Consider the following 15,027-nt stretch of genomic DNA (forward strand, 5'->3'; position numbering starts at 1 on the left):
AAAGGGGGGTGTGGACACTTCATCTATTGAATTAAATCTTTTATTTGCTAAGGGTTCGTGGGTCCCAAGGCTGACCCTGGAGCGGATGAGCATACCTCAGCTATGGTTGAAAACCCATTACAAATGGCGCCCGAGCAGGGACCTGACTTTGTGAGTGATAGTGAAAAACATGAAACGGTCACCAACGCTCATGAATCATTTTCGCCGCGCCCCCCACACAATCATAAGCATCGCAGTACTCCAGCGATGAAGGCTCTAACGCTTGAGACGGACACGACCAGTTGGATTTACTGGCTGAAGAAGGACCGATTAGTCACCGAGTGCAGACGACACCACATCGCTGTCGAAGGGCGCACCGTAGCAGACCTCCGTAGCGAGCTGAGCGCCTGCATCCGTGCAAAGCGCCACCATAAATCCACGGAGGACCTAGTGCAAGCATTAGAAAGGGAGACGAAGGAGGAAGGTAACGCCACCATACTCGTTCCAACCACCACGGTAAGAATCCCAAGCAAAACGGTAGCAACACGTGGCGACATAACCTCAGCTGCAAGAGTGCCGGATTTGGAGGTTATAAGCTCCGTGCGGCGATGGAACATACACTACAGCGGTCGCGAAAATTTACACGACTTTCTAGAGCGATGCGAAGAACTAGCCGAATGCTACTCTATAGCAAACAACCAGCTTCTTGCCACGATGCCGGAAATTCTGCAGGACAAAGAGCTGCAATGGTTTCGTGTGAAACGCAACACCATCAACACGTGGGACGACTTTCGTTCCGAGGCTGAGCGGTTCTTTTTACCGAAGCGTCACCTCGCACATCATTCTGTTCTCGACGATCACCGGCCCCAGCACAGCCGCCGAACATGTAATTCGACTTAAACACGATCGCCCATTGAAGCAGAGATATTATCCACGCAACCCAGCGATGCAAGGAGTAATCAATCAGGAGGTGAACGAATTGATTGCAACCGGCCGCATCGAAGTCTCTAACAGCGCTTACAGCTCGCCCATTGTCTTAGTGCGAAAGAAACAAGGAAGGTGGCGAATGTGTATCGACTACCAGCAACTTAACGCAGCAAATATACCAGACGCATACCCACTTCCCCAAATAAACGCAATCCTAGACCAGTTGAAGGAAGCTCGGTTTATCTCGACCATCGACCTGAAGAACGGCTACTGGCAGATTCCGTTACACCCCCGCTCACGACCGTACACCGCATTTACCGTACCGGGGAGAGGTTTATTCCAGTGGCGAGTGATGCCTTTTGGGCTGCATTCGGCGCCCGCAACATTCCAGCGAGCCTTAGACACCGTCCTGGGATCAGAACTACAGCCGAAGGTCTTTGCCTATCTGGACGACATCATTGTACTGGGAAACTCTTTTGAAGAACACTTGGACTACTTGCAAGCAGTGTTCACGCGCCTTCAACAAAACCGCATGCAGATCAACTTTGAGAAGAGCAAGTTCGTGCAGCAACGCCTCCATTACTTGGGCCATGTAGTCAGCAACGAAGGTATTCACACCGACCCGGCTAAGGTGGCAGCCATTAGCGACATGGCAGCACCTACCACCATCCGAGAACTACGCCGCTTCCTGGGAGCAGCCTCGTGGTACCGACGTTTCGTAGCAGACTTCGCCACAATATCAGCACCACTGAACCGTTTATTGAAAAAGAACCAGCATTGGTCATGGGGTGCCAAACAAGAAGGAGCATTCCAGGCGCTAAAGGAAAGACTAACTAGTGCACCCATCCTGGGCTGCCCTGACTTCGAGAGGCCTTTCTGCCTGCAGACTGACGCCAGCGGAGAAGGACTAGGCGTGGTACTATTTCAACGCCATTCGGACCAAGAACGGGTTGTAGCATACGCCAGTCGCAGCTTGACAGAGTTGGAGAAGCGATACTCTGCCACCGAACAGGAGTGCCTAGCCGTATTGTGGGGTATAAGGAAAATGCGAACCATACCTGGAGGGCTATCATTTCACCGTAATCACCGACCATCATTCGCTTAAATGGCTTCACACCCTGCAGAACCCATCCGGAAGACTCGCAAGGTGGGCCCTAGAGCTACAACAGTTTGACTTCGACATCGAGTATCGCAAAGGTACCCTCAACGTAGTCGCCGACGCGCTATCCAGATGCCCACTGAAAGACCAAGAAGGCAATGCGGAACTTTTGCATGCCGTCCATGGTCAACCGGATAGATGGTATGAAAGACGTACGCGCCAGGTACACGATCTACCAAAGAAACATCCCGATTACCAACTTATCGATGGCCGGCTCTTTCGGCACATCGCCCCACGCAATACGCTATCCAGGTCACCACGCTGGAAACTATGCATACCGGAGCACCGTCGACTCGAAGTCCTGAGAAAAAAATGTGTCACCTGGGTGTACACAAAACACTCAAACGCACACAAGAAGGGTACTATTGGCCTGGGATGCATAGGGATGCACTCAAGTATGTTCGTCGATGCCAACAATGTGCCGACGCCACTGACGTATTCCTTACCGACAACGGGAAGCAATTCACCGGCAAGCTGCTCACACAGTTCCTGGAGAGCCACGGAATTCAACATCGTTTCACCGCCATTTACGCACCACACGAGAACCCAACCGAGCGCACCAACAGAGTCGTGAAAACTATGATCGCCCAACGAGCAAAGGCCGATCATCGGACCTGGGACCACCAACTAGCCGAAATAGAAGATACATACATCACAACGCGATAAATACATCACAACACGACTCGACAAAAACATCAGCAGCTGAGATAAACTTCGGGTACACACCAGCTACACCGAAACAAATCCGCAAAGAAGGGAACGTGCCCGACGAAGAAGCCACCACCGTGCCGACACTCACCGAGCTTTGGTAAGAAGTTTCTCGCAACTTGTCTACCGCAGCAAAACGCCAGAAGAGATACTACGATTTCCGCAGACGACCATGGAAGCCACTTATCGGCGAGAAAGTACTCAAAAGAGATCATCCGCTCTCTTCCGCAGTAAACAACTTTGCACAGAAGCTTTCTCCGAAGTATTCTGACCCATATATCGTCAGAAAATTTAAGTCGACCAATACAGTTGAACTTGTGAATCCGAACGCACCAGGTGGGCGTACCATTCATGTGCATCTGCAAGATCTAAGGCAGCTGCCAACCGAATACTAAACTTGAGTAGCCGCTAGCGCGATCTCTACCGAGCCTACGGACTCTAACTCCGAGCCACCTAGTACCAATATAACCAAAATGAAACCGACAACCAGCAGAAGGCCGCATGCATCGAGCCGCCAACCACAGCCGCCGGACGAGCCGCAAAGGCCGCCACCTTTCCGGCCACCCCCGGAAGCACGACCGCGGGTGCACCCGAATACAACCGCGTTACATGCGATAAGTACCGATAACACTGGGTCAGCTGTTCGAACTCGTCCTAGGGTACCCAGACAACACCTGGAGCGCAGCGTCATCAACGCCTCCACCCGAAGTCGGCCGGCCACAGAACCAGCGGTATTAGAAGCATTGCCACGACAGACGCCGCTCAGTACCAACGCCCGGAAGCTCCCGACCACCAGGCGAACGCCACGGGAAGCAGACCGTGAAGCTGGTGCTGCGACAGAGCCGCGCACCGCCCAAACCTCGACGCACCCAGCAGGCCAAGCGAAGGCCCAGGTAACGCTCTCCGCCAAACAAAGCGACCTGCCGACTGCAGCTTCGCTCCAACTCGGCCAGCGAGGCACTGCAAAGAGTACCGCGAGGAAGGCAGCCAGTACCGCGGAGCCACTCTCAGAGAAGGTGCAAGAGGCGCCCGCTACAACAACGCCGGCATGCTCGAACAACGATGGGGCGTCTGCCCCAGCAATTGACAAGACCAACGTCGAGACGACGCCGCATCACCCAAAAGCGACGCCAACCCCGACGGCGACCCGGCCTCCAACTGCCGAGATCAGCGCACAACCGGCCACGCCTGACACATCACCCCCACAAGTGACACCGGTGGGCGAAATCCCAGGGTTCCTGGAAGGGCTGATGATGACCAGACAGCATTTTATCAAGCGCTCCAAGCGAACGCTGTTCTTCCGGGGCCGTCGTCTAGCCCTCCAGAAGATAGAAGGCGACCGGGTTCTGGTGCGATACGGCGAGGACAGATGCATGCTTCACTTATACGAGTAACACCTCAGAGCAGCCGTTATAATTAGCTTTAAGTATGTATTTGCATTACCTTTAACTGTACAATCCATCCCGTAGGCCAGAAATTAAAACTAGTTTTTTTTTACCAGTTACCATAGTTATTCATGCATTTATACGATTACATTAAATGGGTGTCACTAGTTGTAAGCTATAAGACCTAAGACGCCTTGTACTTTAGGTTAAGAAATACTATTAAATAAAAGTTTCCACACCCGCTCCCCGTTCACGGCACACGCCAACTAGGACAGCCAGCCAGCCTACAGCCGAACCATCGTGGGAGATCTCCTTCCACCCGCCGCCAGCGAAGTATCATTGTCCGAAGTGAGGGGGGGACTGTAGCGTGGCTTTTACCACCTTACAATAATTTACGTCAACTTACCTCACTACGATGTTGATACGCACACAACTTACCTCACTATGATATTGAACGCTGCTAGAGCCTTACATCATGTATCCGCACCATACGCACACAACTTACCTCACTACGATGTTGAAAGCTGCTAGAGCTTTCCACCATACGTCCTAACGCACCATACGCATACTTACCTCGCTACGGTGACGAAAGCTGCGCGGTGCTGCTATATAAGCAAGCACTTCACATCGAGTGCGAGCATTCCTTCCAGCACTCTGGCGAGGACGGTCGCCATCGACAGCATCAGGCAGGGCTTCAACAAGCGTCAACGCCTGGCTCATCAATCCCGTTCGTTTTCATCACCGTGCCAGCTTCAACAAGCGTCAACGCCTGGCTCATCAATCCCGTTCGTTTTCATCACCGTGTCAGCTTCAACAAGCGTCAACGCCTGGCTCATCAATCCCGTTCGTTTTCATCACCGTGTCAGCTTCAACAAGCGGCAACGCCTGGCTCATCAATCCCGTTCGTTTTCATCGCCACTGTATACATCACGCTGGTCTGGCTGTCCACATAAGAGGTGGGGTGTGGACACTTCATCTATTGAATTAAATCTTTTATTTGCTAAGGATTCGTGGGTCCCAAGGCTGACCCTGGAGTGGCTGAGCATACCTCAGCTATGGAAGAAACCCCATTACACACTAACAGATATTCGGGTAACAAATACTTTTTGTTATTCATAACACATAGGTAAGCTATGCGCTAACAAAAGAATTTGTTACCCGTAACGTACTGTGAAGAGATTTGTTAACAAATGTATGTATTCTGTTAGAACAAGGCAGCATGCGATATTTGATATTGGTTAGAGCGAGATAACCATTGAACATTAAATAGCTTCTCACTCTCTGAACAAAAGTAACAAATATTTTAACAAAAGCAAAAGTAAACAATAACAAGTCGCTTACACGTTTGCTAACAGCTACCCGTCTTGCAGGGTAGGTAAAAATGTAGATTGCCAATATAATCATTGCATTATATCGTTATCATGATTAATGATATAATTGATAAAGGAGCGGGCGGAGCCGCGGGTTTAGACTAGTATACAATATTTATGAATAAATTCAAATTCATTTACATGACATTGCAGTAAAGTTAAAAAGACAGTAGATGTAAACTCATCAATAATTTACTCACTCCTATTCCTCGTTTAGGTAAAACCTGGTATGTAAGTTAGCACACACCACATTTAAAAATTATCATATGTTACAAAGCAATAGAATACGACACCAATTAAATCGCTGAAGCGCAGCGTCAGCAAACTCCATACCTGTTGCAGTGGCAAACGTAGGCTTAGAGTTAAGTGTAATTAATTGTAATTTTTAGTTCTAAGACAGAATTCGATAAAGGAGCATAGCTCCAAATTATTTTTTTATAAAAAACTAAAAAAACACACGCCTGAGCTAGGACCAGCGCTAGAATGTAGTAAACAGCATGAAAACCAAAAAGTAAGGCTACGCGACTGACAAATGACAAACGGTACTAATTTTGAAACTAAAGAAAAAACAAAACACACAAACGCGAAAGGCAATAAAAAAGCCTGAAAAAGGAAGTGAGAATCATCGAGGGACCCCAATATCATCAGAAAAAAGTACAAACCAGGAGCGTCATAAAAAATCATATGGAAAGCTGAAAACCACTACTGTAAGCTTTTACAAAACATTTTAATATTATTAAAGAAAATATAGTTATTACAAAGAATAAGAAATTTAATTATTTGATACAAAAAAGAGAATAAAAAAGTCTAAAACTACTGTAAGCTCTTACAAAAAAATTGCTAGTATTATTAAAGAAATCGAGTGCTAATATAAAGAAAAATAAATTAATTTGATTGATATAAGAAATAAAGAGTTTAATACAATGCCAGACACTGCTGAAGCATTGATTGAAGAACTAAACCAGAGGTTAGATTATGGGCAAACCAACCATCCTTTAAACACTCCCACCCATTCTTTAAACTCTCCCATCCCTAACCCCACTCTAATAACGACAATAGTTCGAGAAGTACTCGAACGAATGAATACGCAGACTATAACTGACTTTACGAAACCCGATCACAGCGTTACACGGAACAAATAATATGAACGAATTAGACAAGATTCCGGATATGGTTAAATGCCTTAGAGAATTTTCAGGACGACCAGGAGAATTTAAATCCTGAAGGAAAAGCGTCGACAGAATTTTTAAAGCATACGAAGGGGTCAAGAATACTCCTAAGTACTTCGCGATACTCCATATGATCAGGCATAAAATAATCGGCGATGCCGACACCGTATTGGAGTCGTACAATACTCCACTAGCATAAAGTCAAATCCGAAAACGCCTTATGATGCATTATTCGGATAAAAAGGACATATGTTCCCTCGAATACCAGATAACTACTCTGGTCCAACGTCACGATGACATTCCGACCTTCTACCAAAAAGTTTGCCGACACCATTTCCTTATATTAGACAAAATTTCATGCTCGAATAAAGCGGCGAGTCTATACGGACTATGAACAATTCATATAGAGACAAAGCTCTTGATACGTTCATTACATGGTGATGTATCTCGTCTTCTCAGCATGAGAGAACCTACAACCTTGCCCAAGCACTAAATTTATGTCAAAAACTTGACAGCATGTCGTATGGAATTAATCATGCGAATAATAATAAGATTCAACCACCACCACGACTACCGCGAAAAAATATTTTTAGTAATTTTAATAGTAAGTAATGTAGTTTTTTATGCCGAACTAACATATTCCCATTCCTCCAGACGAAATTTCGACCAACATGCATTCGGTCGTCAACCAAATCGGTATCCCCAACACTCCCTCAATTATATGCAAAATAATCAAGGATTCATGCCGAGGTTTAATAATTCCGCGAATAACCCCCATATTACTGGAGGAAATACTCCTTTAACAATAGACCAAACTTACCACCTAAACCATCGACCCCGATGGAAGTAGACCAGTCAATGCGGTCACGACAGGTTAATTACCAGAATAGACCAAATACATTCCAGGACAGAACAGCGTATCGTATGGCTTTAAAATACGAAAATCGAACGCCAAATCTTGCTAACGGAGTAATAAGGAGATCAAAACCTCCGTATAACTCTCCAGTATGAATCGTTAAGAAAAAGTCAGATTCCTCTGGTGAAAAAAGCATCGAATGGATTAGATTACCGCAAACTCTATTCAGTTACGATCCCCCATAAATATCCTGTACCAGAAATTAAGGAAGTTCTCGCAAATCTGGGAAGTAATAAATTATTTACTGTCATCGACTTAAAAAGTGGGCTTCATCAGATTCCATTTCAAATAGCACTAGACGATATCCTTCGTCAACATATAGGAGTAAGATGCTATGTTTACATCGATGATGTAATAATATTTGTCAAAAACGAAGATATGGAACACTTTAAAAATATAGAATTAGTATTAGGAGAATGGAGTCATGTGTAGAAGTTCACGCATGTGAGGAAAGTTCTCTGGCCGCCATTCACTTGGGAATGGCCAGAAACGATTCTTTTACACATGGCTCAAGCAGCTCACTACTTCCGGTCTTTGACCAAGTATCCTCTGGGTAGCCTAAGAACACCCGTTGGAAGGCGAGCTAAAGTGAGAAGGCGAAACATTCCCTACAAGGGTTGTGCGCTGGGTTTGGGACCCGCCACGTAAAAAAAACACCCCCAGTGAAGAGCTATAACCAGCGTCGGATGAGAGACCCCCCTTTTGATGACGACCATGGCAAACGAAATAAGGACTACGAATTGAGGGCATGCCCCTGGAATGTCCGGTCCAATCCGCATCAAAGCGAGGTTCTTCAACATATCGCTGATCCGCGCCAACGCCCCGACGGAAGAGAAGGACGATGTGACCAAAGATGCCTTTTGTGAGTGCTTGGAGCGCACTTATGAAGGCTGCCCCGCCACGATGTCAAAATCGTGCTTGGCGACTTTAACGCCAGGGTGGGCAAAGAAGGTGTCTTTGGCACTACGGTCGGTAAATTCGGCCTCCACGACGAAACATCCCCTAATGGATTGAGGCTGATTGACTTCGCCGGGGCCCGAAATATGGTTATATGTAGTACTAGATTCCAGCATAAGAAGATTCATCAAGCTACCTGGCTGTCTCCGGATCGAAAAACTACCAACCAGATCGATCATGTTGTGATAGACGGAAGACACGTCTCCAGTGTTTTAGATGTGCGTGCACTCCGAGGTCCTAACATCGACTCGGACCACTATCTTGTTGCAGCTAAGATTCGCACCCGCCTCTGTGCAGCACAAAACGCGCGCCACCAAACACAAGGAAGGTTCGACGTCGAGAAGCTGCAATCACAACAGACAGCCGAACGATTTTCTTCTCGGCTTGCACTCCTGCTCTCTGAGAGCACTCGTCAACAACTCGGTATAAGGGAACTGTGGGACGGAATTTCAAACTCCTTACGTGCAGCTGCAACCGAAACCATTGGTTTTCGGAAAGTGCAAAAGAACAGCTGGTACGACGAGGAGTGCCGTGTCGCAGCGGAGAGAAAACAGGCTGCCTACCTCGCAACGTTACGATCGACCACTACACGAGCGGGATGGGATAGATACCGAGAGTTGAAGAGGGAAGCGAGACGCATTTGTAGACAGAAGAAGAAAGAGGCTGAAATGCGTGAGTACGAAGAGCTTGATAAGCTGGCCGACAGGGTAATGCTCGAAAATTCTACGAAAAAATGCGACGGCTTACAGATGGTTTCAAGACCGGAGCATACTCTTGTAGAACCCCCCAAGGTGATCTAGTGATCGATGCCCAGAGCATACTTAAATTATGGAGGGAACACTTCTCCAGGCTGCTGAATGGCAGTAAACGCACAACGCCAGGAGAAGGCGAACCCGTTTCCCCAATCGATGACGATGGAGCAGACGTTCCATTGCCCGACCATGAAGAAGTTCGAATAGCAATTGCCCGCCTCAAGAACAATAAAGCGGCAGGTACCGACGGATTGCCAGCCGAGCTATTCAAACACGGCGGCGAAGAACTGATATGGAGCATGCATCAGATTCTTTGTAAAATATGGTTGGACGAAAGCATGCCCAACGATTGGAATTTAAGTGTGCTATGCCCAATCCATAAAAAAGGAGACCCCACAATCTGCGCCAACTACCGTGGGATTAGCCTCCTCAACATCGCATATAAGGTTCTATCGAGCGTATTGTGTGAAAGATTAAAGCCCACCGTCAACAAACTGATTGGACCTTATCAGTGTGGCTTTAGACCTGGCAAATCAACAAAAACCGACCAGATATTCACCATGCGCCAAATCTTGGAAAAGACCCGTGAAAGGAGAATCGACACACCACCTCTTCGTCGATTTCAAAGCTGCTTTCGACAGCACGAAAAGGAGCTGCCTTTATGCCGCGATGTCTGAATTTGGTATCCCCGCAAAACTAATACGGCTGTGTAAACTGACGTTGAGTAACACCAAAAGCTCAGGATCGGGAAGGACCTCTCCGAGCCGTTCGATACCAAACGAGGTTTCAGGAGAGTTTGCTTTTGGAGAAAATGGTTCGAGCCGCAGAACTAAATAGAGAAGGTACCATCTTCTATAAGAGTGTATGCCGATGCCTCAACACCCGCGCCGTTAGTTCTGCTTTCTCCAGGCTGGACAAGGAAGCACAGAAAATGGGTCTGGCAGTGAACGAGGGCAAGACGAAATATCTCCTGTCATCAAACAAACAGTCGTCGCACTCGCGACTTGGCACTCACGTCACTGTTGACAGCCATAACTTTGAAGTCGTTGATAATTTCGTCTATCTTGGAACCAGCGTAAACACCACCAACAATGTCAGCCTAGAAATCCAACGCAGGATAACTCTTGCCAACAGGTGCTACTTTGGACTGAGTAGGCAATTGAGAAGCAAAGTCCTCTCTCGACAAACAAAAACCAAACTCTATAAGTCACTCATAATTCCCGTCCTGCTGTATGGTGCAGAGTCTTGGACGATGTCAACAACGGATGAGTCGACGTTGCGAGTTTTCGAGAGAAAAGTTCTGCGAAAGATTTATGGTTCTTTGTGCGTTGGTCACGGCGAATACCGCATTCGATGGAACGATGAGCTGTACGAGATATACGACGACATCGACATAGTTCAGCGAATTAAAAGACAGTGGCTACGCTGGCTAGGTCATGTTGACCGGATGGACGAAAACACTCCAGCTCTGAAAGTATTCGACGCAGTACCCGCCGGGGGAAGCAGAGGAAGAGGAAGACCTCCACTCCGTTGGAAGGACCAAGTGGAGAAGGACCTGGCTTCGCTTGGAATATCCAATTGGCGCCACGTAGCGAAAAGAAGAAACGACTGGTGCGCTGTTGTTAACTCGGCTATAATCGCTTAAGCGGTTTCTACGCCAATTAAGAAGAAGAAGACATATCTCCTAAACCACTAAAGCTACCACAATCAGATTCGCTCAACACGTATATTACAAGAACTCCTACCTATAGTTTAAAAATGAACGAAATCAAGTGAAAACCACGTTCATACCCATATAACGGCACTGTTCAAAACTACGAAAATCGCGATAAATTAATAATTAAATGCGCCGGAGACGCAAAAATTTGCCGCCGAGATGGTATGACGAGGGTCTACAAAGACCGGGGTACAAATTGGACGACGGGCGTGGCACCGCCAATTTTGTGCTGAAATTCCATATCTCCGGACTGGACTGACCGATTTGGACAAACTTTGGTGAGTGGTATTTTATTTTAATTTCGATGTCTTCTGTACTGTCGTATATACCGCTTAGGCGATTATAACCGAGTTAACAACAGCGCGCCAGTCGATTCTTCTTTTCGCAACGTGGCGCCATTTGGATATTCCAAGCGAAGCCAGGTCCTCCTCCACCTGGTCCTTCCAACGGAGTTGAGGTCTTGAATACTTTCAGAGCTGGAGTGTTTTCGTCCATTCGGACAACATGACCGAGCCAGCGTAGCCGCTGTCTTTTAATTCGCTGAACTATGTCAATGTCGTCAAAAATCTCATACAGCTCATCGTTCCATCGAATGCGATATTCGCCGTGGCCAACGCGCAAAGGACCATAAAACTTTTCTCTCGAAAACTCATCAGTTGTTGTCATCGTCCAAGCATCTGCACCATATAGCAGGTCGGGAATAATGAGTGACTTATTGAGTTTTGTTTTTGTTCGTTGAGAGAGGACTTTACTTTTCAATTGAGTACTCAGTTCGAAGTAGCACCTGTTGGCTAGAGTTATCCTGCGTTCGATTTCCAGGCTGACATTGTTGGTGGTGTTGATTCTGATTCCAAGATAAACGAAATTATCTACGACTTCAAAGTTATGACTGTCAACAGTGACGTGAAAGCCAAGCCGCTAGTGCGACGACTGTTTATTTGATGACAGGAGATATTTCGTCTTGCCGTCGTTTACCACCAGACCCATTTGCTTTGATAACTTGTCCAGTCTGGGGGAAGCAGAACTAATGGCGCGGGTGTTGAGGCCGATGATATCAATATCATCGGCATACGCCAGCAGCTGTACACTTTTATAGAAGATTTTACCTGCTCGATTAAGTTCTGTAGCTCGAACTATTTTCTCCAGCAGCAGAGTGAAGAAGTCGCACGATAGGGAGTCGCCTTGTCTGAAACCTCGTTTGGTCTCGAACGGCTCGGAGATGACCTTCCCGATCCTGACGGAACTTTCGGTGTAGCTCAAAGTCAGTTTACACAGCCGTATTAGTTTTTCGGGAATACCAAATTCAAACATCGCCGCATAAAGGCAGTTCCTCTTCGTGCTGTCGATAGCAGCTTTGAAATCGACGAAGAGGTGGAGAATCGACACCATTCCCCTTTCAGGGGTATTTTCTAAAATTTGGCGCATGGTGAATATCTGGTCCAAACTGATAGGGTCCAATCAGTTTGTTGAATGTGGGCTTTAATCTGTCACACAATACGCTCGATAGAACCTTAAACGCGATGTTGAGGAGGCTAATCCCACGGTAGTTGGCGCAAGTTCTGGGGTCTCCCCTTTTGTGGATTGGGCAGAGCACACTTAAATTCCAATCGTTGGGCGTGCTTTCGTTCGACCATATTTTACAAAGAAGTTAATGCATGCTCCTATCAGTTCTTCGCCGCCGTTTTTGAATAGCTCGGCCGGCAATCCATCGGCCCCGGCACTTTGTTGTTTTTCAGACGGGTGATTGCTATTCGAACTTCTTCATGGTCAGGCAATGGCACGTTTGTTTCATCGTCACCGATTGGGGAATCGGGTTCGACATCTCCTGGTGTTATTCTGTACTGCCATTCAGCATGTTGGAGAAGTGTTCCCTTCATAATTTTAGAATGCTCTGGGCAACAACAGTCAGTAGATCACCTCTTGGGGTTCTATAAGAGTATGCTTGAAACCTTCTGTTAATCGCCGCTTCTTTTTTAGAATTTTCGAGAATTACCCCTGTTTGCCAGCTTTCCAGGAAGCTTGATGAATTTTTTCTCATGGAAGGCATCTTTGGTCACATCTTCATTCTCTTCCTTCGGGGCGTGGCCGCAATTCAGCGATATACTGAAAAACTTCGCTTTGATGCGGATTGTAACTAGGCATTCATCCACCGGGATAAATGACAGTACTCGTCGACGCAGTCTCTCTTCCACCAAGAATCCCACACCGAATTTGCACTCCTTTATATGGCCACTGTACTAAATGCCGCAAGAACCTACCTGAGCGAGTCCTTGTCCCGGCCATCGCATTTCTTGCACGGCGGTGAAATCAGCCTTCACTTTAACGGAGACATCAACCAGCTGGGCAGCGGCACCTTCCCAATTAAGGCGGGTCCCAAACCCAGCGCACAACCCTGTGGAGGTGATGTTTCGCCAAATTGGTTTAGGACCAGAAGCCGTGAGCAGCTTGATCCATTTGTAAAAGAATCTGGCCATTCCCAAGTGAATGGCAGTCAGAGAACTTTGAACTTCTACACATGACTCCATCCTCCAACATTATTTACATTATTTTTCTCATTTAACACAGAAAATGTTCTATTTCGCTACAACTTGCAAATTCTTTGCTACAACAACAACACGACAGGTTCACATTTCAAAGCAACAACTGCAAGTCATTAATAGTTCACACAACAACAGCAACCGCCACACTAACAAGTGCGGATTATTCCAGCAGCGGCAGTAAAGCCAAAATTGTACCAAGAGTAGGGAATAGCAAGCCGGGTTTGTATGCTACAAAAAGGACTAGGACATCGTTCAAGAGGGCAGTAGGACAGCCGACAGAAAGACTAAACGTTTTAGAGACTCCAGTGGAAGTGGAGGAGTACCAGAGAGTGATCATTGAACCGACCGTTTGGAGCGAGGAATGTCTTGAAGTAATTTGATCTCTATCTGAGTTCAGTGACGATAGTTCACTGTTCATTCACATTTGTTTAAAACATTAATTTAACATTTAATAAAATTATCGCTTCAATCAACCAAATTTCGTCACAGTTCAGCACCGTGCTAAATTTTAAACCGATCATTGCGCGACTAGATTTTACTTACATATGTTGACGATCGACTGGTCTATTTGATCGAACAAGAAATGTCAATTCTTCGGTAGGAAAGACTGTGAATTGCTGATTTTTAGGACGATGTTGAAAAGAAAATGACCCTGATAATAATTAAAACGATAATGTTAAAAGAGAGAAAGGAGGATCTGAAAGAGTTACTTTGTCAGAAATATGGGCAAGACGCCTTGAGAGTTTTTGTTCTGCCTTTGTTTTTGGTTCTGACTTTTCGTCGCAACCAAAAGATATGCCTAGTTCGTTGGGATTAACTTAAGAATTGGAAGCAAATCTCGCTCGATATTTTCTTGTAAACTCCTTCAACAGTAGATGGATGCAGCTCAGGTGGCCAAGAATGGTGGAAGGACAATTGCTTCACACAACTCACCTCATTACAAAGATCTACGCGCGGTTGATCCTACCATATGGCACTACAGGCAAGGAATTATTGGAGAGCCGATCAGGATTAATCCCAACAAGAGTTTGAAAGGAGTAAAAAATATTGCAAAGTCATTTAAAGTTAAATCCATCCTTGGTCTTGTCGATATACATGACTAAAAGGTGTTTAATTAACGTGCTTGGAAAGACTGCTCCTTTTTACCTTTTTTCCGAACTTAAAATCTTTAATGGAATTATTGGGTTTTTCTTTTGAAGGACGTTGACGCAAAAATAGATTTGAAAAAAGGAATTCTTCATATAAGGGTGGTGAAAAGATGTCGCTTATTATGACTTTTAAAACGTAAACAAAATAGTGGCAGATGGGAATTCTCTTAATTTCCCGAGGAATACGAAAAATACTTTTTTTTTATTGGAAAAACATTCGAAAGTTTTTGCAAATCCAGATGAGTCTTTGCCATTTAGCACTAATGTGGTAGCCACCATACGGACAGTTGATAACGAACC

The 15,027-nt window shown here is 46.1% G+C and overlaps 1 protein-coding gene across 1 annotated transcript; it reads left to right on the forward strand.

Moving 5' to 3' along the window:
* The first annotated feature begins 3,246 nt into the window (after nucleotides 1-3,246).
* Nucleotides 3,247-5,763, forward strand: LOC120779813 (proteoglycan 4-like). The gene is made up of 2 exons (XM_040112186.1): nucleotides 3,247-3,990; nucleotides 5,746-5,763. The coding sequence occupies exons 1-2, from the start codon at nucleotides 3,247-3,249 to the stop codon at nucleotides 5,761-5,763; spliced, it is 762 nt and encodes a 253-aa protein (XP_039968120.1).
* The last annotated feature ends 9,264 nt before the right edge of the window (nucleotides 5,764-15,027 follow it).

The sequence above is a fragment of the Bactrocera tryoni genome, unplaced genomic scaffold (genome assembly GCF_016617805.1).
Source record: "Bactrocera tryoni isolate S06 unplaced genomic scaffold, CSIRO_BtryS06_freeze2 scaffold_11, whole genome shotgun sequence".
NCBI classification, from domain to species: Eukaryota; Metazoa; Arthropoda; class Insecta; order Diptera; family Tephritidae; genus Bactrocera; species Bactrocera tryoni.

Coding starts and splice junctions, on each gene's coding strand:
- LOC120779813 (XM_040112186.1), top strand. CDS start 3,247: ATGAAACCGACAACCAGCAGAAGGCCGCATGCATCGAGCCGCCAACCA.